Genomic DNA, 26,516 nt, shown 5'->3' with positions numbered 1-26,516 from the left:
CTGACGACGGCTTTCATACCTTTATAGACCTTGACACTGTTATTTATTTGGCAGTCTATGGGACAGTCTCAAGCCTCCCGGTTTTCATCCAAAATATCTTAAATTGTGTTCCGAAGATGAACAAAGCTTTTATGGGTTTGGAACGACATGGGGGTAAGTGATTAATGACAAATTTTTCATTTTGGGGTGGAGTAACCCTTCAAGTTCCACAGAAGAAAGAAAGTCATACAAGTTTAGCATGTCGAAGTTGAGTAAATTATGACAGCATTTTTGTTTTTGGGTGAACTATCATTTTAACTCTCAAAAAGGTACAAAAGCTGTCACTGGGAAGGTACCCATTCAAAAGGTACATCTATGTAAACATATTAATACATATTGTTTACATATTTGTATCAAAGTGTACATATTGGTACCTAAATGCAAAATATTAGTATACATGGAAAGATACTGCAACAACCTTGTGGAAACACACTAAGTAATGCTGTTTTTAAAATGACAAGAAACTTCAGTGACAAGAAACTTGAATCTAGTTGTGTAAGTGAGTATGTTTTGCTTCCCAGAGCTGTATCAGTTCCTCAAGAAATGTTCCTGTTATTATATTTGGATATGTTCGTGTAATGATCACATGTCGGGTGTGAATTGACTTTGAAAGCACACCAGATGGCAGTGTCATACAAACATATTATTATTATTATTATTATATGTTTTATTTATTTATTTATTTATTTATACTTATCTTAGTTCATAGCTTTATCTTATTTTTCTTTATTTCATTTTGCCTGTTTATTTACTGAGCCCAGTGGGAATGATGAAAGACATTTAACAGTTTAGGGTAACAGTTCACATCAGGGTCTGTAACTGATATGAGTTTACGAATCTCTCAGCAGCACACTAATAACATTATCAGGGGTGCAAAGTACTTGAGTAGGCTAATTATTTAACACAAAAAAAGTACTCCATAACACCTTGCTATAAATATATTTAAATGTAAAACAAATAAAAATCCCCTTTGATAAATTTCAGTTAATAGTTTTCAGGACAGAGATTTAAGTTTAACATGATTTGACTCAATCACATAAGTGTGTGCATCAGAGAGAGGGAAAATCTTTATCAGCCAGTTTCAAAAGCAAAGGGGGAAAGGCCTACAATTAAATGCGATTTTTTTTTTTCTTCATTGACACAAAATTCCAAGCTTTTGATAAGCTATTTAGACTTTTAATTGAAATACATTTTGACACATTTCCCTTACAGTAGGCTATAATATCTTTTTTTTACTCTGTGCATATAGGCTATGTGCATTGCTGCGTGTAGTCGGTTGTTTACGTTTATCTTTCAGAATAAGATATGAAGTAGCCTACATATGAAGTAGTTTTATTCCGTTTCACTTGATGTGGTGTCAGTTGTCTTCGGAAGAGTTGTGAAGGGTTAACACAACTTCATTACATCACCGGCTAAACACAAAAAGAGCGGCCATCTTTACCCACTGTAACAAATGCTACTCCAGAAAAGAAAGAAAATAAATGTCCTGTCGGGATTTTATTGTATTCTGGATGTGTCATCAAAGGGAACATATTTAATTTGGAAGCCAAAAAAACGGTAGGATACTTATCCAGTTTTATTATCTATAAGACGTATCCTAACTGCCGAGCGCGTGAGTGAATGACAATCCAGTTATTGTAATACATTGAAAGTGACACTTTATATATTAAATACCTGCGCGAGAATTCAGAACGGTGTGTCATAAACGGAACTCTTATGTAACAGAAGGACTGTTGTGTGGATTTTTTTTCTCTCTCTCTGATATTTTCGCTGCTGGAACAGTGTCATGTCACTTTCGGAACTTTTTAGAGTTATTTTAGGGAATATTTAGAAGCACTATTACATTGGTTATAGTTCACGGTTTTAGAAAGTTCAGATGACGTCATACCTTTTTTATTTCTGTGCGTTTATGTATGCTATATGTATTTATGTATGTGTGTGTGTGTGTGTGTGTGTGTGTGTGTGTGTGTGTGTGTGTGTGTGTGTGTGTGTGTGTGTGTGTGTGTGTGTAGTAATACTAATAATATACTAAGAATGTCTGGTCAATAAGCGTTTTTTAAATCATGTAAACTTATTGTATGAATATCAAATTACAATTTTAAATGTAATCTTAATGTTAATTCTACGTAGATTTACATATAAACAATATACATCTAAATGTTAATTTTAAATCTCCTCTCATCTCATGTCTATTGTGAAATAGACAAGTTGTATAGGACTATTTTATATTTCTAAAACCCCTTTTAAAGGTACTGATTCGATCTCGCTTAACTTTCTTGTCACATTATTCATACATTTTAAATAGAATTTAAATTTACAGTTTTATTTGTGTCTGTAATAAAGCATACAGCTAAATATTTATATTAATGTTTTCCATATATTTCATGTTTTCATATATTCCCACTATTCCAATTTTACATTTGATAGTCACCCCCAACCCCCATTCAGCCTCTTCATTTACTTACATTTAAACTTGAATTAAATTTTGATTGATTGCATGGGTATCATACACTGGTTTCCATACATGTACAGCACAAACATTCAAAGGGAATTCTAACAAAGAATGTGCAAGTCACTTTAGATAAATGCATTTGTGTGTGTCGCTCCAACTCAATAGGTGTGAGGTCACAGAGTGCATTTTGAGTCGAGTATTTGTTACCATAAACAAGTGAAACAGTCTTGATAGTTCATTAAAATGTTGTTAAGCATGCACACACTCATGGCTTTATGGGTGTGTCTGCAAGGCAGCATTGTTGAGCATTCCCATGCAGTGATCTTTAGCTTCAGTGTGATTTGTGTGGAGGTGTGGTGCCTGAAACACTCCCAGTGTTTACTGCCACAGGCCTGAATAATTTGTCTCTACTGCAGGTAGGAAAAGTTTCATTAAGCCGGCTTTATGCCTAAATATAGTCTCAACCGTAAGCCACCTTTTCTTGCAGTATTGAATACATTCATATTCACTAAATTCAGTTTGTCCTTTTGACCTACAATGTCGCTGTTCACTTACAGTATGCACTGTTATTGTGTTTCTGTTTATTTGTCATCATTGTAGTCAAGAAGAGCATGACAACCACCCAGGACTGGATGAACCAGATTGTTATTATTGATATTTATTTAAGTTTGTCATATTAATGGAAATATATGACAGAGTTGTCAAAAATAGTGAATGTGTGTTATGATTTAAGAATAATGTCTGCAAGCAGCTCTTAAACGGCAGAGCCACGTGTTTTAGTTGTTTATCCAAGCCAGTTTGCCTGCATAGCATCAAATGCCAACTTATTTGCACAGCTTCTCAGCTCACATTTTTGGATTTAATCTAATGATAATGATCAAATATTATAATCTGTCTTTACTTGCCTAAATATAGCCCATGTTATGGATGTTGACTTGAAAAATAAAGCATTTTTTATTGATGGCAGGCTGAATCTTACCCACCGCAGGTGTCAGTTCACCACAGCATACTTCACATACATGTGTCTTTCCTCAAACAGCGTGCGCTGAAAAAATTACTGGTGAGGACTGTTCCCTGTCTGTGAATCAATTTAAAGGAATTCTGACTTTGTGTAAAATAACGGCCCGTGTTTTGATTCTACCTTCCATCATTTGGTCAATGTCCACATGTCTACAGTTAACACAGGACCTTTAGACTGCAGCTGTGCTCAAGCAGGACTTGAAAGCTGTAGGTCCTGGAATTTATAGTGGCTGTAAGCATGATATGTCCCTGGTGGTCTGGACATTGTTTTCTTAGTCTGCTGCGTCGCCTGTTTGACTTCAAGTTTGCAGCCTCAAAGTTGTTATCGTTCCCTGTTATCATCGGGTAAATGTTATTTTGTGCATTTGAACTGTAGTTTGGAAAGTTAAGGTTCACAAACAAAAATGAGGTCATTGCTTTTGTAGATCTCACTGTTCTTTTAAACTAAACATCTTCCTGGCTTTTTTAGTTCATATTTCAAACGGATGCCTGGTGAAAAGAGAATCAGGACAAATAACTGTTCTGCCCTCTCTGCTCACATGACACAATAACATTCCACTGAGATGTCATGTGACCTCACAGGCTTTGATGCTGATGAACCAGATTCATATCCAAGCTCAGGTGTCCTTAGATCAAAAGCCGTCTACATAATTAGTAAGTCAGCACTGCCAACCAAAATTTAAGCCTCTCAAATGGTCAACGAACTTGTGTGGGATGCGTTCTGATAAAATTGCACGAAATGAATCGTTGGGTTGCGCTGTTTTCCTCATATATCTGTTCTCTCTGAACCACCTCTTTCAATATATTACAGAATGGAAAAGTGTAGTAAGCATGTATTGTTGAATTTTTAAAAATACAGTCTGCTAAATCAAAACCATGTATGCAGAACAATGCAGAAGCATGCAGGGGGCAAAAAAAAAAACAGAAAACAGAAAATGGTGTATCCAACATGTAGATGAGTTTGTAGAAATGTAACATTACATCACTTGCTCACCAGTAGATTCTCTGCAGTGAATGGGTGCCATCAGAATGAGAGTCCAAACAGCTCCACATCCACACCACTCCAGTCCATTAATTAACATTGTGTGAAATGAAAAGCTGTCTGTTTGCCAGAAACAATGTTTGTGATGTAATTCTGCATTTCTCCAAATCTGTTCTGATGAAGAAACAAACTCTTCTACGTCTTGGATGGCCTGAGGGTGAGTACATTTTAGGCAAATTTTCATGTTTGCATGAACTGTTCCTTTTAAAAACTTCTTTTGAAAATAATGATTTAGATGAACACTTACATGTATTCAAGATGTAAGAAAAATATGTTGTTACTTTTTACTTTATGGTTATACCACATGGAATTTTGCAGTCATTTAATTTAAACCTTTGATGAAAATGTAAATCTTAAAATAAGGTGGAAAAATATGAAAATTAAATATAAAAATGTTTGTTTTCAAAACCACATGAAAACCAGCATGAATACACAGACTAGGCACATGGATTTTTAAAAGATTTGTCTCATTATTTATCTTGAACACTATTTTGTTATTGACCCAGCTGTCATTGTTCCAGCTTGTTTTTGAGTAGAAGCCGTAGCACTGATGTCTGGTGTTGATATGGTAAGTTTGTTTACCCAAAAAGAACACTATGAAACCGCTTATTTCATCCCTCTGGCTATTGTACAAAATGATCAGCAAGCTTGTGTCATTGTTTGCCACATTGTTGCTTGATGAAAATGGTAAGCTATCATAAATCAGACTACCAAACATCTGCTGTTCTGAAAAAGATGTGTGAGGTTTGTGATAATGTAGGTTTCACAGTGAAACCTGAAAATAATTGGGTTGAATGATGGGAAGTAGATTCTGAGAAGTAATTGGATGATCGTGTGGTAACCAGAGAGTCAGCTTTTAAAACAAATTGATAAGCATTACAGATTTAAGTAAATCTGCGTCATTTGGTGGATTGATAGACCGCCTCAGTTGAAAGCAGGCTATTTTGATTTCTGGTTTATTGATCCCTCGCTACTGAGTCCCTGTGCTGGGCCAATGGCATGAGGGGAAGTGGGAGCCGTGTGCGCTCTGCTCAGGGACATCCTCTTGGGAATTAGCTGACTTTCTGGGAAAGTTAAAATGTGGGATCAGTTTTGGGAATGGTGAAGGAATTTCCCCCTTCTCTTTCCTTTCCTTTCGAGCGGGTCTCACAGTGTTTTCTTTGTGCTGACTCCTGATGCCTGCATTCTCCGCGCGCACATGGAAAAGCGTTGGAGGGGTTTCTTTTTTATTTCTGATGCTTATTCTGGCCGGTCTCACAGCTATTTTTAGAAGCACAGCTGACCCCCTCCATTTTACTGTGGATGAGTCATTCAGTGTTTGTGTGAAGAGAAGTTGTTATTGTGTAGTAATTTGGCCATGATGTGTCCCATTAAACGCCACTTGGATCGGTGTTTGGATTTTACGGAACAACTGTTAACTATTTTAAATAAACACAACTGAGAAACACACCTAGGATTTTTTCCATTCAACATAACAGACTCCATTAAGACACATAAGAGGCTGGAATACTACTCAGTTTTTGCCCTGATTCAACGCTAGTTGCTGAAAGCCAGAGCCAGAGCCAGTGTAAAGATTTTGGGCTGTCAGAATTGACTGATTTCACAGGAAATTGTGTAGTTTATGATGAACTCCTATGGATGGATTTAGTTTTATCCAGAGACAGAGTTTTATCCAGAGATTTTCTTTCAGAGAATATTTTGAGCTGGTTCGAGAACACATATTGTTTTCATTTGCAACAAGCCACATGTTCTGTGGGACATTGCTGTGTTCGGGACGACTTGAATAGGGTGTGATACTCAGCCATTTAGTTATGTTTTTCTCTGAAATCATTTACAAAAGGTGTCAAGTTTATGATGTTTAGGGCCACATTTTCTAACAGCTCGCACCAGCACAAACCCTGACAGAATTTACTAAAGACATGCCGTCAAAAAATTGCAATAAAAAGTTATGGGCACCGTTATATTTGTGGCTGCATATGCATTTGTTGGAGTTTCTCTTACTGTCGCAAAATTTATGGGAAAAGAAAATTTAAATAAATCATGCAGTAAGTATTACTAAAGTTTGCTTTTGTCAATTTACTGGCATTTATGTCATTATTTTAATAACGTCTTAACCCATTTTGTGCTTGACGTGGCTGTGATAGTTGCTCATTTGTGCTAGTCATTATGGAAATGAGCTGCTTCTTTGTCCTTTAATTTGCGCATGGTCTGTAGATGACCAACAAAACTTTCCACTCCCATCGGCAATCCCTTTTTTTCCAACCTTTAAATTGCTAAATGAATGTTTTATTAAGTCTATTACAATGTGTGATTTATATTAGTTAAAGTTTAACCACAGTCTCCCTCCATAAGGAGAGTAAAGTTGTTTACACTGAGTTCTCAGTCATGCACATCTTCACTTCCTATTCTAGGTGGAGTGAAAATGCATCCCAACGCAAAAAAATCCAGTGAACCGACCATTGAGTTTACTGGCAGACTGTGATACAGTGATGTCCTCATTTGGCCTGAGTTTTCTCTTCAAAGTCGTACATGTAATACTGTTTGAGGTTTTGAAATTGTGCTGGACTAAGATGAATTCTCTGAGTGTCACTGAGAGGGGCTTACTGCTGATCCTTAACGAGAAAACAGCCGAAAGTCTTTAAACTCAGCTGAATAAGATTGAGAGCAGGGAATCTGAGTAGGCAAGAAAGCCAACCAAGGCTTAGTCAAGTCATCTGGGCTTGTATGTCTGGAAGAGTTAAGACATTCATCAGCCTGTTGTTTTTAATTTGCACAAGATAACAAGATCACAGTGTTCACTGAGTCACTTAATCTGCTTTCTCTGCTTTCCATTGAAAGTGGTTGTGAACTCAACAAGCACGAAGTCCTCAAGTACACATATTTAGGATTCTTTTATACATTCATTAAAGAAATCAAAAGTAATAGATGTGGGAGATGAAACTGGTGTATATTTCTGCAAGGGGGTTATTCTCCGTTTTTGAAATAAATCATGTGACACTGAAGAGTGGAGTTATTTTATATTGTAATAATACTTCATAATATTATTATACGTGGAAAATAAATACGCAAATTGGATATAATTTGTAATATTACCCATTTAATGAAATTTTTCTGCATTAACATCAAAATAATTATCATCTTGTCTGTATCAGCCAGAATTTTAATTTTGGTGTATCCCTAGTGTTGTTTTTTTTTTTTTTTAGAACACTAAGTGTGCTTAATTTCCAAACATACAAATACAAAGATGCAGCTTTTTGTTTGAAGATTGCATTTACAGTTTAAACGTGTCGCTTCTGATGGTGTGAAAAAAAAGATAAAATTTAATCACAAAATATCAGATGTACAATAGAGAGCAAAACAGCTGAATGTTTGTCTTGTTGTTCTTTAATGAATATTAATGCCCTTGTTTGCGGAGGTGGTGTTTGACGCTTGAGTGCAGACTCTCACAAGCTTGTTTTCCATATCTCTTGATGTGGAGTGGCACGCATCCATAAATATCTGTCATCCTATTGTTTAGTAATTAGTCAGCACACAAGCAGATTAGCGTTTCCACAGCAAATGCATTGATTAGATGCAAACCACCCTTCCCTTTCCTTGCCACTTCTTCATATGCTGTTCTGCAACCAGATGAGGTACAGTGTTTCTGCATTCACCAATGGAAAACTGTTGTTGTTCTGTTTCATCTAATGGCGGAATATTGTTTTCTGTTTCAGAGGCATCATGACCTAGTACTCTTCATAAGGAGCACTGTGGCACAAAGCATCCTTCTCCTTTGGCAGGTAAATCATCTGCAGGTACTGATTAGAATTAAAGTTATTGTAGCAGAGTTCTCATTTTGTCAGTTGTAGACCTTTTTATTAACATAACAATAAAACAGTTGGTTTTATCAACTGGTTTTCTTTGGTCAGTTGTCCATCATAGTTACAGGTATTTTAATTTTAAGGGAAGTAGAATTACAAACGATTTTAATATAGCCCAATGTAGATTTCATTCAAAAGGTAAATAATTATTTGAATGGGCAGTTAGGATTAAAAATACAGTTGTAAATTATATTGGGATGGATTTTTATCATTATATTATTGATTGTTGCATGAGGATTTGTACTATACTGCCACATTGTTTTTTGTTATGTATGTATTTTTATTTAATTATCTAGTTATTTATTTAACTAATTATTTGTTTGTATATATTTTTTTATTTACGTATATTTTCAGTATGCATGTATATAATGCTTGTGTTTGTGTGCATGTATATGCAAATACTGTATATTCATATATATGTATTTACACAATAGAATTTATCTAAGCAATTTAACTATTAATAACACCATCTATTGAAGGAAAGAAACTAGATAACAAGGTTATATGGTAGGCAAAAAAGTAATAATAATTATGCCAAATGTTATTTTTCTGAGGTTATCTTTTGTACGCTCCACCACTGAAGTGCTCCATATCACATCAGCATTGTAATAACGTCACAAGAGCTTTTTATTTATGGTGGCTTTATAGAAACTAGACTTCTCTAGATAACCCTACAGTGGGTGGAGGATGTATTGAACACTTGTGCCAAGTCAGCACCAACCTGTAATCACTCATTGGCTGTTGTGAGACTCATGGCTTCAGAACAAAAGCTTGTACCTGTAGGGATGTGCCTGTTGAACTGAAGTCTCCAGAGAGAAGAGCACCACCATGAGAAGGTGGTGGGTGTTTTCTGGGACATCAGTGAAGCAAGAGACTTCTCTCACAACAAAACAGCCCCTGTTTCATATGATAGATTTTAAAACTTGGTTTTTAATGTCTTTTATTTGTCCAGTCTATCACATTGCATATAGGCAAACCTCCATCCTTTCACTGAGAGAAGCTATCCAGACAGACTCAGTCAGGGTAGAATAAGCAGATGCGGTGGCTTTGCCAAACTCCACTTTGTTTTCAGCTTGGCATGGTTGGACAGAACAGCCGAGTGCAGGGTTAGTCTTAGACAGCTATGCATTTCCTTCTGGAAAAAGAACAGACTCAGCTTTCTGAGCAGACATCATGCACGATACATATCAAATTAATTTTCTAGCATTCCAAAGAGAAGCATCTTTGAATTGTATTCGTCCTTTCAATAGAAGTGTACTTCGGAATCTTAATTTGATTCTTAGACTATGTTGAGATATGATAAACTTCTGTTTTACTTGTATATTTATAACCCTTCAAATTTTTTGATTTTCATTGCATTAAAAATTTCAAAACAATTGGCATGTGGAACTAAAAAAATGATAGAGCTTTATTAATAATTAGCTTCACTTTTTCTGAACCATTTATAATTTTTGATTGATCAATATGTGATTATTTATTTACAACACTTACACCATTTATTTGTTTATTTGTGTATTTAAGTTTTGTCTCAGAGTCCAAATAATTTTTGGAGCCACTGAATCGAGAAAATGTACATTCAAGTGTTTGCTACTATTATAATTATTAAAGGGATAGTTCACCCAAAAATAAAAAATTCTGTCATAAATTACTCACCCTCATGTTGTTCCAAACCTGTAATCTTCAGAACACAAATTAAGATGTTTTTGTTGAAATCCGAGAGCTTTCTGACCCTGCATGAACAGCATTGCAACTGAAATATTCCCAGGCCCAGAAACGCATGAGGGTGAATAATTAATGACAGAATTTTAATTTTTTGGGCTAGCTATCCCTTTATTATATATCTAGTGTTGCTAGAGTTATTATTTTATAACCTTGTATTCTTGACTTGGAAATGCTAGAAATAATGTAATTGAGAAATATCAGTTCAGCATCCCAGTAATAGAACTCCAGCCAAAACATTCTTTGTATTAGTATATGTTTAGTACGTTTTATATATATTTTTTAGTTTTAATAGACATTGAAATTGTAAACATGTAATTTTAACCACAGGGCAGATCAATATACATTTTAGTAATGGAAAATTTAACTATGATAAGTGACTAGTATCCATCACTAGTCTACATCACTTTTAGCATAACTACATATATACAGGTATTCCCAATATGTTGATCATAAATTTGCGTTGTGACATGTTTTGAATTCCGTGTGTCTTGTACTTTATGGAGCCCTGTGGTCATTTAAAATGCTTGTTTTGCAAATCTCCATGTCTGAACCATGAAATGTGGTTACATATATTTTCCAGTGCAGTACATTGCAAAATTAGATTGAGCAGATATTATAGACAAAGTTATCCTAAGTGGCCTTTCTATGTACCAAGATGTAAAGCATCTGTCAGAAAAACACATTAAGCAGCTGGGCCAGACGTGCTGCCTGGATATACTCCCAGATAACTTGTCTTGGATTGGAGCAAGACTTACACAACTTGCACTTTTAAACATCAGCATAAGGATTTAAGAGCTTGCTTTATAGGTTAACTGGGAGGACCATCAAACTTATTTGATTAAATACATTGGAGTGGATAGTTGAAGGTTGGGGTGTTGGCTGGTCAGATTTCAATCAACCTATTAAAGGAAGCTCTGTGAAATAAGAGTGTTTCTTAAGTTTACCATCAGCAGTTTACAACAAAATGTGTCCTGGAACTTAGCAGTGTGATACAAATGGATACATTAACCTTTAAGCTGCATTTCTGGCCCATTTAAAGTTTATTCACAATCAACCACTTACAATTAAATTAGTTTTGCCACCACACCCCAACAACAATGTTCAGCTCCATTAGGGCTTTCTAATGTTTATAAGGGCTGCTAAACACTTGAAAGCCTTTTCTCTCTCTCTCTCACTCTCTCTCTTTCTCTGGCAGATTGTAGTTCGAGATTCCCGCTAGTCGTCTGTTCCGTTGTGGTAGTTTTCAGGGAGAACCCTTTGCCTCTCCCCCCGCGGAGATATGGAGCCCCAGGAGAGTCTGGGAGTGGAGGGCGACTCGGGCATGCTCGGGGTGCTGGTGCCGAGCCCACAGAGCGAAGCAGTGACCCATGACCTGGAGGAATTGTCTCTGCAGCCCACTCAGAACCTTCCACCCATTAAAGAGCGCAAGAATGGTGAGTGAGCCCATTTTATCAGGCCCTTGGGCCATAACTCTGCTCCCAAGCTCCTATTTCCTCCTCATCCATTAAACTGTCGCCCCGATTTGACACTGAGAAAATAAGGCCTGCCAGAAGGTTGAGAAATTTGTTTGTGGTAAGATGTGGGGAATTACACAGGAATTGCATATAAATGCCAACATGTAATCATTCCTTAAGTGCCCCCTTTAACTCTTTTCTGTGCTTACATTAGGGTGCACAACTGGTAAACAAATGTAGTAGATTTTGCATCAAATATGATTGCCAAAAGTCTCAGATATAAAGGGTTCTTAGGTTTGCAGTCATGTTGTGGTTTTTGTTTGGCTGTAACTCAAAGGAGCAGTTGATCATTCAAAAATAATCTTTATTTTACTCTATATACACCTTCATTATGTTCCAAAGCTCTTTGATTTTCTTTATTTTGTGGAACACAAAAGATGGATTTTTGTAGAATATCTTGAGCCACTTAAAGAAAAGAAATGTAAATAAAAGTAAAATACGGGACAATACCAATAAGCTGTTTATTTTCAAGCTATAGCTGGTAAGAGATATATGGCAGATGTTTGAATTCTTTACTTTTTTGTCTAGTGATGCACAATAATTTCGCCAATCAAAAATAATCATCCAAAACAGGAAGAAATGAAAATTTGGTTCAGCATGTCTAAAAAACATATTTACAGTAGTGAATGAACACTTCTCAGATGACTTGTTAGACTCTGTCAGTGTCAATTTCATGCACTAAACATGGATAAACTCCAACAGGTAAAAAAAAGTCAGCAGCATGAACGCAATTGATTGTGACCAAAAATGATGATAGAATAGCAATATGTACAATTTGTTCAGCTGAAATATCAAAGAGTCAGCTTATTGTTAAAGAACTTTACTACGATTGGTTTAATTTATTGCCGGAGAAAATTATACTTTTATCAGGACAAATAGCAACAGGTACTCAATTACCCAAATGTAAATACTGAAACTTTATTTTCTATTTTGATTTAAAAAATAATAATAATCAGATCATCACTAATGCGGTCAAAAAAAAAAAAAAACTTTTTCAAAAAATAAAAATATACCATTGAAATCAATCATTTTAATTATGCATTTCCAACATTATTCATTAGAAAAATCACTAATATTGGGTAACCAGTATGGTGCCAATATATAAGCAGATGAGAACTTGGGCTCTTAGGCACAAAAAATTTAAAATAAAAACCACTCTATACAACATCCTCCCAGTGCCTTCATGAGAGAAATGGCAGTGTTTGATTTATGTAGTGTTGGGCGATATTTTCTATAGTCATATCATCCTATAATCAACCTGTGAGATCGCTGATACACAATATTATCATGCTAATTTATTTAATTATTTACTTAGTTTCATCTTCATGTTCAGCCTAATGTTAGTTTACTCTATTAACTACACATTATATTATTTAGTCAAGTAGCATACGGATGTCATGTCATAAAACATTTGTAATATGAATTAATTTGTATTTAACGTGATAACAATTTAATAAAAACAATGTAAGTTACTAATTATAATGCTTCCATTTCCTTAGTTACTCATACAAAAGCTACAGAAAACAAACAAAGAACATTCAAAGTACATCATCACTGACTTCAGACTAGGGCGAGTTTATGAACTTTAAAAAACACTCCCGTTATAATCAGTGAAGCTATTTACACTGTACTATGAATGAATCTCTTATACTTACATCGCACGGACATCTGCAGTTTGTTGTTTATGATGAGAGAATTCGCGAGAGAAATCAGTCGGCGAGCGCGCACTCAACAAAACTACGGTGTTTCAGCGATGACTCATCTGAAAGCCTTTGATTGGCCATTGCATTCATTAACTCAACGGAATCGTGTGATTGGTTATAATGCACAACAACATAAAAACACATATAAAGACATATGATGGAACAAATACGTCCTAATATTAATGAGATATAAAAATACTAGTCTGATAATAATAATAATAATAATAATAATAATAATCGTCAAAAGCATCAGCCACAGGCAATATCTCTGACTATCGTCGATACACGATACTATCGTCTATGAACAAATCGTTCTTTTGAGTCTTTTTGTTATTTTTGGTGAATTTATTTATCAGTTCCTTTAAAAAAAGAAAAGAAAAAAACTTGTTTCCAAATTCCCCAGTCAAGTCCCCATTTATTATTATTTCATAGAAAACAGCAACTTTTTGTGCCCCAAGGAAGAAAGGCAGTCAAAAGGGTTTGTATTGACATGAAGGTGAGTAAATGATGACAGTTCTTTAATTTTTGAATGAACTATCTCTTTACATTTGGCCGCTTTGATGTTGATGTTGAATTCTTTGAGTAGTGGTCACTCTGATGGTTTCGTCTTTTCCTTCTGTCTGGCTTTCACAATCCTGGCCAAAGTTTCATTCTGGAAATGTTTTACTGTGGTATGAACCCTAATAAGAAAGCACTAAAGGCATGGTCCAGTGGGGGGAATGGCAGTGAACCTTTCCGAACTGCACGTTGACATCTATCTGACCGCAGAAAGAGTTCATATCTCACTCCCTACGGACATCCTTGCCCTTGAGAATGTCAGTGTGTCCTCGGGCTGCTGTATAATTTAGGACAGAAGGGAAGTAAGCAGAGACCCCACCAGGCATGTGTGTATTTCAGATCCCACTACATGATTTTCTTCATTTCATACTGGTTCAATCAGCAGCTTATCAGACTTGTTGCGCTGAAATAGACATTAAACTGTGACTCATTTAGACACTTCAATAATTAACACAACTTTAGAATTACCCTGTTTATTTGCCAACCTTCACAAATGCCTGGAGTTATTTTAATCCAGTGCTGGTTTCAATTCTTGCTATACTTGTAAGATATTTTTGCCAAAATGCAAACAACATGGCAAATTCAGTTAGTGTTTCCTATTTCTACGTTGTGCATAAAAGTAAAGCCAAGGTTCTCTTGGTTTTTAGTGCGAGAGATTTTTAATAATATATTTATTTTAAAATAATTAGATTGGGGGTTTGATTTGGGGTCTTTTTTACTTATAATATTATTATATTTTGTATCCAAAATTTTTGGTTATGGCCAAGGTGCTCTACTTTGAAGCATCACTAGATACCCTAGTAAAAATTCCTATGCCATAATTTAATTAAAATACATTTATTTCATTCTAAGTATACTTTAAATCCATTAACATATATATATAGGTATATAACTTAAGACTTTGTGATATAAAATTATTATATAATTAAACTTTATTTTGAGTATTTCTTTATTGCACAATGCACATTTCTTAATATTATCACTGTTAATAAGAATCGCATGATCTTTTTATAACATCAGTCTTTAAATGCAAGATATTTAAAGTGTACCTGAAGTATACTTGCAGTAGTTCCTCTTTAGCACAATCAAATATACTTGATTATATCTATAGTTTGACCTCAGCACTACTTCCGCACAATTAAAATGCATAAAGCACAAAATTAGTTATTCCAATTTAGCAGACTTAAGTATATCAATGTAGTATACCAAAAATACAATTGCAGGGTATTTTTCTTAAGAATATAAATATGTAGGTGTTTTTGTAGTATACTTAGCACAAAATACAACATTTTTTTAAACTAGGGTAGAAATGCATACAGGGAAAAGATGTAAGCAAATCTTTGAAGAGTGGTGGGTGAGGGGACAGCTGGCTTTGAAAACCCATGCCGATCGACCACTGTTATGAATTTTGGGGGGCACCACCCTCAGTGTCATGTGGTTACAACCCTGGTACAAGGTGTACTTAATGAGAACATAATGTGCAACAGACCACCTCATAACATTCAGCATAAGATGATAAACTTGAAAGAGACTCGCAATAAATCCTAATAAAAGGCATCGTTTCTGCTTTTTATCAGCTTTGAGATTTAGTTAATGTCATTTATCAGAATAACTGCACCAATAAATACCTTTTAAAGGAACACTCTTTTCTTGTATTTTCTTATAATTGATTCCTGCTCGCTGCTGCCTAAAGATATTATAAACTCAGAGGGTTTGTCGCACTGGGGCGAATCAACATGATCTGTTGTTCCTGCTCAGGCTGGAGGACAGACCGTACCCATCCTTCCTCTTTTCAACCCACCCATCTAGCTCTAGTGAAACTTTACGTCACCACTTTTCACAAATTCCCCTACTGAAACATTTACAACTATGTTCCCACAAGTTATCTGGAGACCTACGCATTATAAAACTATATTAATATAAGAGTCTTAGTATTGTCTCATTACAACTGAGTGGAAATGGACTGTTTTAACACTAATCTTCTGTTGGATCTGTTTGTTCACATGAGACTCCATTGGATGGGTTGTTGCTAAAATACCATTTTTATGGGTAGTAGACACTATGTATCACAATGTCATCCAACAACAGACTTATCCAAATTGATTTATTGTAGTTTTAGGTTTGATATATTAGTGAGTTCACGCTGTAAAAGAATTTTGTAAAAGTTAAGCTTTTAAATTAATTCCCTTTAGAACACAGACACTGCAAAAGCAGAAGGCTTTTGTTTTGCATTTTTGTTTTTAATTATTTAGTTATTTTGTATTTTATTTTTGAGTGTCCTTTGAGGGTTATATTTTTCAGATAGCATACCAAGTTAATAGAACTTGCTTTGGGGTCATGCAGTTAAAACATGTCAAATACAATTTTAAGACCATTGTGTTCTGATCCACTCTGTTTTTGAAAATAGGAATGCATCGTATGTAAACACTTTCTAAGTCCGATCTGGATCAGGTGACCTGAAACTTGTTTAATTATTTAGGGCTGCTTTAGGACCATTTAATTGTTCAGGCAACCCACCCACTAAATATGTAGTTTTGCACATCCCTAATAGACTAAACCATACAGGACTACATTCCCTATTCCCTTCCCCCGGGACGTTCCTGTTCCATTGTGTTTAATCGCTTTGGCTGATTCAGATAGGCTTTGTTTAAATATTTTCTTTCCCTCTGTGCAATATTAATCTCTAACTGCTATGGAAGAAACATCCCTGGATGTAGATAAGAAATTTAATGGCATTTTTGCTAGAAACATAGTGCTTTATTAGAAAGGCAGATTGCTGAAATACAAAATAGAAGAATTAAATATTGACTGTCATCTGTAAAGCTTGAATATCAATAGTTTGTCAACACTAAATGACAGAGACAAATAGAGATATCCCTGAGGTGCTGCTTGGTTGTTTTTGTCATTTTTGTTCCATGACAACATGATTGCAAGACAAAATTAATTTACTCACTGCTAAAACTGAAGTAGCGTACAATGTAAATATGAGAAGTTGTGGTTATACGTGTATATATTTGCATTGGCTTCCTCTTTATTGTCTTAGATTAAGTTAGCTTTTGAACTATTGTATTTACCCAGTGTTCAGTGCTGTTGAGGGTTAACAGCTGCAGCTCTGTAGTCCCGCCTCTCCTGTCAGTCAGAGACGGAGCCGGAGCCGAAGCACTGCAGAGAGCGCTGACTCTCGTGGAGAACTACACCCCCACAAACACTCGCACAAGCAATCTAGAGACAGAGCCGGTGAAGGAACTTGTCGGGAACGGTCTGGAATCGAGCTATACGCCGGGGAATTTCCTGCCAGTTCTCGCCATTTTGCCTCGGTCCTCATTTCTCACAGCAATCCATGGGACTCCAGACACGGCAACTCTCCGATCCGTCTCTCAGCTCCATGGCCTGCCTTGAAGTGGAGACCTTGAATGTCTGCAGGGGTAAATGCAAATAGTTTGAAATCTTTTTCAAATTCCATGTCAGCATGAATTAAAATGGGGAAGTTGATGCTAAACATGAGTGAAAGATACTGGGAAAACCGAGTGTAGCTCATGGCAGCTGGTAATTATCACTGGAACACATGTTGAGAAGATCTGGAGTGGATATAAATTGTTGTCATATCAAATGAGCTTAACAGCGTTAATAATGTCATGAAAATAGTGACTAAAGGTTTGGTTATGGTGAGGGGGGTTGTTGTTGTTGTTGTTTTTCAGCTGTCTGATGTTGGTTTTATTATATTTTTATTTTTTTGGATTTGCATCTAGGTTTTCATTCAAACTCACACCCAAACATTGCCTCACCATTCAGTCGATCATTAAGCTGGCTAACCGTGCCTGTACAAGAAGTTTATCTGCTTTTAATACCTTATGGGAGTAACACCTTTTTACACGTTTCTTAACAATAAGACTTTCAAATGCATGACGAGATCTCTGCAGCCTTCACTGTTATTAATATATGGCTTCACTTGTGAGAGTTTCAAGTGAGTTATTGGTCATTGGGATGGTTCCCACCAGTGAACCGTAAACCGAATTATATATTAATTTATCAAATCTCAAACCCAAGCCAAAATACAGTCTCCGCTGTCCTCCAGAGCTCTGCAAGCACCCATGAAGATACAGTCATCTGTCGAGCTGCTGAAATATTTTTTGCAACAGTAATGTCAACACAGTCCAGTTCAATGTCAGAGTGTTTTTAAACAGCTTCAGTTTAGTCAGACTCGGTAGCCATAACACAGCCCATTCATTTAATTTACGATAGTAACATCTGGTTGCTTTAAGGTGCGGTGAAATTGGCAACATTTTGGGGGCAAAAAAGGTCCATTGTCTATGCACAGCTCACACAGAAGTCACTTTCAAACTAAGTGACGTTCTGTTGGTCAAATCGGCAAATTTGATTTATTTGAACCTGAAACTTGTTGTGGCATTTGTGTGGGGAAACTTTTGATGTTTCACATGGATTCCTATTGAAATCACTGGATTTTACCCCCAAAAAACTTTAAGCATGGTTTTGGATTTAAACTGAATCTTGAGAGGGTTTTAGAAAAGTGAGACATACAAGGATCTAAGCTACCTTTTGTTTATTGTACAGATTGAGAGAGAGGCCTGGAGCCACATAAAGGTCAGTCAGGGTTCAGCAGAGAACATCAGGAATGACATCATCTCAACAAACACTGGGATGACTGCAGGCATGTCATGTACCGGCATAATGAAGTGAAGATGATTATGGTATTATGCTTCATTCGGCACATTGTTTTGAAAAAGCCACTTGGTGAAGGCATGGATCTTGATTTGTAATGGATAACCACTTTAATATTGAAACCCACCAGAGAACCTCTTGGCACAGATAATAATGGAAAACATGATTCGGGACGGAGTGTTCCGAACTGTTGGGGGGGGGTTAGAAGAGGCACTCGGTCCCCCCCTTCAGTCTGTCCACTCTATATTCAGCTGCGATACAGAATGTATGTGTTCAACGTACCCCCCCAATGCCATCTCCAAACTTTTCTGTTTCCCAGGCCTTGTTCTCACAACGGCTGGGTTTATTTTAGCAGGGGTGAGTCAGACAGAGTGGTCGCTCTCCCGGGACTTCAGCAGAACTGGGTGTGCTAGGCCTCATTCTGCAGCCAATCAGATTGGCTCTGTGCTTCCAGTACTGACGATGAGTGGAAGCGGGGGTCTGCTGGGCATGTTCCACAATCCGCTGTCCCATTTGTCACGATCTACTGCCATCCTCCTCTTTAAATGTTTTGCAGAGGAGTGGTGTTATTCTCGTGAACCAACATGCCTACACTTGTGTGTTTTGAAATGTATAAACCGAGCCATCTAGTTGGATGGTGAAATTGCATTCAGGGTGTATGTAGTAGGCTGTGCATAATGACCCACATTTCACCCCTTCACTCAGGCATTCACTGTCTTTTTAATGTTCTTGGTTGTTAATGCACCAGTGCCTCCTCATCCAAAGCATAACACCTTGCATCTCGCTTTTTATGGGCAGCAAATCCAAAGCCAAGGCTTCAGATGACATCACCTCGAGAAGTTGATAGGACTATTGCAGTGTTTATTATTTTGTGCTTTGGACACTGTTCCGTTTTTGGTCTCTCTTATAAACAGCATTCTGTTGTATGTTTGCTTTGAGGTCAAAACTTTTGAGATTTTGTACTGCTTATGCTTAAGTACAAATCTTGGGTTGACCTTTAACCCCGAAACATTTTGAATGAAAGGGAAAATTTGGTGGATTATTGAAGTATTAGGTTCTAAAATAATTTAACACCAAAATTGAGCAATACTACCAGTCTCAACCATTCACTATTTAAATTATGCATGCTTATTCAAATTTTGAGTTCCACATTTACTACAAGGGTGTTGAAATGTAATTCTTTGAGAATAAGTAAGTCAATACCACACATTAGGATTTGGCCTTTGGAGGGGGGAAATATTTATTCATTTATTTATTTTGGTTCGTTGGTTGGTTGGTTGGTTGTTGTTGTCCCCAGTGTATATGGTGGTTACAGCCCTAAAACTATGAACCTGAGGTGGAAAAATCTAATTTTAGTATCATTGAGATACTATTGTAGAATTTAATATTATTTTTAATTAGTTTTTATTTTTTATGTTTTTTGTATTCATTGTAATTTTAATAACTCTTATTCATTTTTGTTTTTTAAAAAATGTCTATATAGTTTTTTTTTTTTAGTAATTTTTATTCCAGTTTTAGTTATCCAAGTAGATCAGGGCCTGGTTTCACAGAAAGGGTTTAGACTAAACCAGGATTAGGCCATAGTTCAATTAGTACATTTAAGTATTTTTTATAAACGTGCCTTAGAAAAAACATTACTGGTGTGCATTTTGAGACAAAATAAAGGCACTGATATATTTTAAGATCAGTCAGAGCAAGTTTCTTTCAGTTGAAACTGCTCAGACCTAGATTTTAGTCTGGGATTAGTCTTAAGCCTTGTCTGTGAAACCGGGGGCAAGTTAAACTAAATGGAAGTAAGAAATCTTGGCAACTAGCTGAAATAAAACTATTTTTATTTGATATTTTATTGTAGTTTTTATTCTTTTAGTTAATGATAATAACCCTATTTTGTAATTTTTTTATTATTTTTTTTAATCATTTTGCTGAACACTGTATGAAGAATCTGATAATAAATGATTGGGTGTCATGCTTGATTAGGTCAAGACTTATTTTGGACAGTATTTAGTACCATCTCAGAAAGCATTAAAAGTAGAAACTCACCAAAGTGAAATTTTTATGTTTTTGCTTCCTCCACAGTGCTTCAGTTAAGACTCCAGCAGAGGCGCACACGCGAGCAGCTCGCAGACCAGGGCATCATGCCACGTCAGTATGCATGCTTCATGGAAACATAATTCTCAAACTATTAATGTTTAGACAAATTCAGCCTACATGCAGTGGACTTTCATGAAGTAATCCTTTGAGACCAAAACAATATGTTAGTCAAATGATCTACTTCCTTGTTATTTTAACTCCTAATCCAGCATCATTAATAAAGTGCCGCTCACATTATCACCTAAGCTCACACACTGAGCGTATTCTTTATAAAGTGGAACACATTTACCTCCAGCCTTTTTTTTTTTTTTGTAGATTACTCTTTTGATGGTGCGGGGACATAGTAAGTTATGTATGTCAGTAAGGAGAGCAGTTCTAATAAAAGAAAGCGTCTGATGAGGATAAAAACTGATAAGAAAGGAGAGATAGAACAATGGTGTGACTGATGTCTGTCTGAAACAGTGGGAGCTGTCCTGCTTTCTCAGTGCTTGCCGTCTGTATAGGGCCCCTAATGTCATGGTCCAAGCTTCAGGAGTAACAAGAGTGAGTCAGCGACTGGGCCTGCACTTTTGCTCAGCAAGATCTGTGGTTACCTCCCGGGATTTAGTCAATGCTTAATAGCCGCAAAGACCAATTCTTGCATTCTTTAATGATATTAAAGTCATGATTAAAACATTGTTGTTAGTGCAGTCTGCTTAAGAGACCACATTTGGTTAGTGATATATGGCTTATCAGGGTAAGCAAAAGATGCCTTTGCTTATCAAACCACGGCGACTGTCAGAGCGCTCATTTCCGGTTGATCCTGGCAGTTCAACACCCACTTAAATATACCTAACAGAAATGTTTCTTTGATGTACAGTATTTGTTTATGAATACATGTGAAATATTTGTAATAAATGTTTTGGTCTTCTAGTAAAAAATAATAAATGTAAACTAAATTTTAATATTTAAAAAAAAAATCCAAAATGGTTAAAACGTGATTTACTCAAAGGAAAATTACATAAAATAATTGTTTTCAGACTTGTTTTCAGAGAATATATCTTGAATTAATTTTATTTTTCTTTACCCATTGGCAGATTGACTTTATGACTTTTATGCATAAATCTAACAAAATAGTTTTAGTTTATAAATTGCCAAGCACACATTGTCTAAAGTGGGTCAGAATGCTGACTTTCTAGTTCAGCTTCAGTAGATAAGACAATCTTAGGTTTTCCTTTAGGGTATAAGTGCATGAACTTTGCTTTAAGCAGAAGTTCTTTAGCACACAGCAGTTAAACACGGCAAAATGTTTAAAAATAGCTTTGTGCCACATAGACATGATGTATTATATAATGGGATATATTATGCAATGTCATTTGAGTTCTTGTTTTTAAATGAAGGCATTGAATATATTTTTCTTTCCAGCACTCAAAACACCTGGAGCTTTTCACGGGCAACTCAGAAGTCTGGAGAGGGCAAGGGTAAGACTCAAACACTCAGAAACATTCCTAGACTTCGCATTATCTATTTTTAGTGAACTGGGCTTTAATGTTATGTAAAAATCACTCCAATTCCATTATATGGGTTGTTTATCATCAAGTCATGAGATTGCGTAATGAAATTCAACACATTTGATTACATTAATATACTTAATTACGTAATATACTATACTTTATGTTTGCCATCAGCAAATTTTTCAAATTTTTGATTTGATTTGACTTGCAAATCAGCAGCATTTTCTAGAAGTCAACATTTGTTGGTTACTAGAGTGCTATGTTTAGATGTACTTTACGCAATTTTTTTATTAATTTACTCAATTCATATATATTGCATTTTCATCATATACAGACGGAGAATTTCCTCAAGCATAAAATCCGCAGCAGACCTAACCGCGCTGAACTTGTTCGTATGCACATTTTACAAGGTACGCACCTGAACAAACAGATGTGATTTTTAGCTCTTAAGAGCATTGTCAGAGTCTTTTATTTCACTTCCTGGATACTTAATTTTTCATGCATCTTTAGTATGGTCTGAAGTTGTTCTTTGTATTTCAGAAACCCATGCAGAACCTTCTTTGCAAGCCACTCAGATGAAACTAAAGAGGGCACGTTTAGCAGATGATCTCAATGAGAAGATTGCACAGAGGCCTGGACCAATGGAACTGGTGGAGAAGAACATTCTGCCTGTCGACATTGGTAAAAACAATGAAATATTGTTTTATCTTCATGCTTAATCATCAAATTTACTGGAATTGCCTTGGAAATGAAATCAGTACCACTAATTTGTTTTGTTTTGTGGGTTTGTTGCTTGTTTGTTTTGGTTTTTATTTTGTGTTGCTTTTCTGTTTTTTGTTTGTTTTGTTTTGTTTTGTTTTGTTTTGTTTTGTTTTGTTTTGTTTTGTTTTGTTTTGTTTTGTTTTGTTTTGTTTTGTATGGTTTGGTTTTGATTGGTTTGGTTTGGTTTGGTTTGGTTTTTTGGACACTGCAGTTGGAGAACTGGATGTTTATAACTTCAATGAGGACAGCAGTGAAGCTCTGTCTCCAGAGCAGCCAGCTAGTCATGAGTCTCAAGGCTCTGCATGTTCTCCTGTAGAAGCCAGACTGCCTGATCCATCCTCTGTTTTGCCTCCGACTGGCTCCAAACTCCAGGTCAGCATTTTAACAGTCCCTAGTTTCACATTCAGACTGATAACCGGTTCAGGAATATTCAGTTCTAATATTTACAGTTAGCTTATGATAAAAAAAAAAGGTCTGATAGAGAATGCTTTCATTAAAGCATATGAAGTGATAATTCACAGACAAAGCTCTCTAGAAGAGCCAAGTAGTGTCTACGTTTTTCTCTACAACTTATCCAGACATCATCCTTGTGTTGCTGGTTAGATTTACACATCTCTGTCCCTTCTCAAGGCTTTCAATCTCTTTTTCTCTGTTGTGTCCACCTACAACCAGAGTTCAGACTTCCTGAACAGAACATCAGCAGAAGATGGTCGAGTAAAGACTGTCACTCAGCTAGTCACTGCTGCTACTCCCACAAAGCCTGGACCCACCCTTGTGAAGGTAAACCATATTTCCTAACTACAGTGATGTAATTTCCTGCCAATGTTTATTTTCTCCTCTGAGATAATGGCCAGTGACTCGTAGTATTACTGGCTAATTTCAAAATAGCAAATCCAGCTAGATAACGAAAGAGGTAATAAAGTGGTAATGCTGCATTACAATCAGACATAAACTTAAAAATAAAAACTAAGCTGAAAATAGATTTTAAAAACTGATGCTAAAGAGTTACTGCCAAGTGTGCCGCATGAGTCCTGAAAAGTGAAGCCAAAGCCTCTCGATCGCCCCCAGGTGACTGGATGCAGTATAGGTCATAAACCCCGCCCTCACCATGTAATGTAATGGGAACTGAGACAAACTAAACAATCAAAATTACACTTTACTTTTACTTTTGAACAATTTAATGCATCATTGTTGAATAAAAGTATTAATAACTTTTTTAAAAATTGTACTGGCCCTAAACATTTGAACAAAAGTATAAATCTTTTGCTAAAAAAAAAAAAAAAAAAGCTGTTGTTTGTCATTCTAAAGAGCTTGTTTAGAACGACTTGTCAAAGGTACCTTAGGCAAAGTTTCAAAAGAGCAGCAGATGCAGAGCTAGAAGTGCTAGCAGCCGTCTTCTGTCTTCAATTGGAGGTTAAATTAAACACTCATAATGCAGAGGAGTACAAACTGAAGCTGGGAACATAGAAACAGGAGTCAGGCAATAACTTGTGCATTTATCATAATCCATGCCTTCAAAGCATACTCTGCATATTTACTCCATGACAGAGGGTCACTGCTGACCCAATGGTGTTTCGGGAACCTGCTCACACATAAGCCAGCTTCAAATGGTGTGTTATTATATCCTGATGACTTTCAACTCCCTTCCTCAGAACCCAAGCCATTTTCATGTGTATCCTGTGACTCAATATTTAGGAACAATGAGGGTCATGTCCCTCCACGCATCCTGTTTCCTCTTCCTGTGATTTTAGGTTAGATGTTCATACAAGTCCAACCTATTCACAGTTTTGCCCACAGATCTCTCAGCTCCTGGTTTTCTCAGAGTGCTGACACCTCTGTTAGCAAGAGAACTGGGCTAGTTGAAACATTATGGGAAATACCTAAAATCACATAGCAAATAGACTTGTGATATCATGCCAAAGCGCAAGGGTGTTGACTATGATATGTACGTTTGATGTGTGATTTCAGGTAGCACTTTTTGTTCAGTTCTTCTGCCCTTGTTTCCATGCAGCAAAGCCAGCCCAAACAGTCCAGTGACAAGAGCCGAAGCAAGAAGAGTAAAGAACCCAAACCACGAATTAAGAAGCTCAAGTATCACCAGTACATCCCGCCCGACCAGAAGCAGGAACCTAATGAAGCCCCGATGGACTCAGCATATGCCCGGTTGCTTCAACAACAGCAGCAGTTCCTGCAGCTCCAGATCCTCAGCCAACAGCAACAGCATTACAATTACCAGACCATATTACCAGCACCACTCAAGTATGTCACATTTCCAATAAAGGCCCTTTCACAAGCCTTAGCATAAGCACCTTGTGTCACTATGACCCTGACATGAAAAACATTTTTACAACCAATTTTGTTTAATAATTCACATAATATGTAATATAATGATACAAGATGAATCTCTGAATGTCATAATATTTTGTTTGTATCTAGACACACAGGAACAAATTTCATTATTGATTTTTTGTTAAACTTAATGAAAAACCCATTTTTTGGGATAAAAAATACTTTGCTGCAAGAAAAGTGGACAGCACAAGCTTTCCAAAGCACAAGACAACTTTATTTAATGCTAGATGTGTGTGCTGTTTAATGTGTGCACTTGAGAAGTGTATTCCTCTGATACATAACTTACATTTTGTAGCTGCATTTTGCAATTGTTAATGTGGTAAGTTGAATATTTCCATTTTGCAAAAAGACTTGAATGCACACAGAGCAGACTGATAATATAATTTTGACCAAAATATTAAATATTAATTTTGACAAAATATTTTGTTGTTAATTTAGCTTTAAATTGATTTTTATTAAAACATTCTCAATTGAAATCATATTTTTAACACATAATACAATTTTTATGAGAGACATGAGAAGTCTGTTATATTCATAGAATAAATACATGACAGGAATGTGTTCTGAAGATTGCAGAACATTATACCTCTTGTATTATTATTATTATTATTATTATTATTGCTATTATTAGTGCACATGACATAAAAACATAATGCTAGTTCCCTTTGCATAGTGTCATTTCATTTGAGTCATTTATCACGGACCAGTGCAATTGGATATGATTCTGATATATCAGATTCAGCTCTTGACACTAAAATGATTTACTGTGAGCCTGATTGCTTTGCAGCTGAAGTATGCAACTCAGAAAAGAATGTGAACATTGTGTGCTACGAGCAATTGCTTTTAAATAATGGTTTCACCTATTAATCTTGTCTAACAGACCTGTCATCACCCCAGCCGTGGTGCGGCAGTTCCTCACATTATTTCCCATTTTGGCTCCTGTTGCCACAAGATAGACCTCTGCTTCTATTGTGTAGAAAGTCTGTTTATTGTGAATGATGAGGGAACAGGAAGTTCCCATTGCATTTAAAATCCCTCATACACCTCTACAGGCCAGTAGCTGAGAGTCAGAGCAGCTGCCCCAACATCACCCTGAGCACCAGCCCTAGTCTTCCGGCTCCCATTGTGGTATCTCTGCTCAATGCAGCTCCTTCACGTCCCAACAACACTGTGACCGGTCGTAAAACCGTGTCTCTGCCTACCAAGCTAGATGAGATGAAGGTGGGTAATA

At 36.2% G+C, this 26,516-nt stretch overlaps 1 protein-coding gene across 6 annotated transcripts in view; it reads left to right on the top strand.

Annotated features, from left to right (window-relative positions):
• The first annotated feature begins 1,432 nt into the window (after nucleotides 1–1,432).
• LOC109059322 (myocardin-related transcription factor B-like) overlaps nucleotides 1,433–26,516 on the top strand; it is a 31,875-nt gene continuing 6,791 nt past the window's right edge. The window contains exons 1-11 of one of the 6 annotated variants that reach the window (XM_042720380.1): nucleotides 1,433–1,596; nucleotides 8,267–8,332; nucleotides 11,331–11,568; nucleotides 20,667–20,732; nucleotides 22,086–22,141; nucleotides 22,509–22,584; nucleotides 22,715–22,855; nucleotides 23,148–23,308; nucleotides 23,609–23,716; nucleotides 24,948–25,195; nucleotides 26,338–26,506. In XM_042720380.1, the coding sequence (XP_042576314.1) occupies nucleotides 11,415–11,568; nucleotides 20,667–20,732; nucleotides 22,086–22,141; nucleotides 22,509–22,584; nucleotides 22,715–22,855; nucleotides 23,148–23,308; nucleotides 23,609–23,716; nucleotides 24,948–25,195; nucleotides 26,338–26,506 (1,179 nt within the window). In that variant the 5' untranslated portion in view covers nucleotides 1,433–1,596; nucleotides 8,267–8,332; nucleotides 11,331–11,414. Of the gene's footprint in view, nucleotides 1,597–8,266; nucleotides 8,348–11,330; nucleotides 11,569–16,988; nucleotides 17,336–18,482; nucleotides 18,620–20,666; nucleotides 20,733–22,085; nucleotides 22,142–22,508; nucleotides 22,585–22,714; nucleotides 22,856–23,147; nucleotides 23,309–23,608; nucleotides 23,717–24,947; nucleotides 25,196–26,337; nucleotides 26,507–26,516 lie in introns of those variants that run through there. The other 5 variants (XM_042720367.1, XM_042720374.1, XM_042720400.1 and 2 more) reach the window with 5 other exon arrangements.

This window comes from Cyprinus carpio, chromosome A3 (genome assembly GCF_018340385.1).
Source record: "Cyprinus carpio isolate SPL01 chromosome A3, ASM1834038v1, whole genome shotgun sequence".
Lineage (NCBI taxonomy): Eukaryota > Metazoa > Chordata > Actinopteri > Cypriniformes > Cyprinidae > Cyprinus > Cyprinus carpio.
Note: the sequence above shows the minus strand (reverse complement) of the source record. Positions and strands in the feature narration are given on the sequence as shown.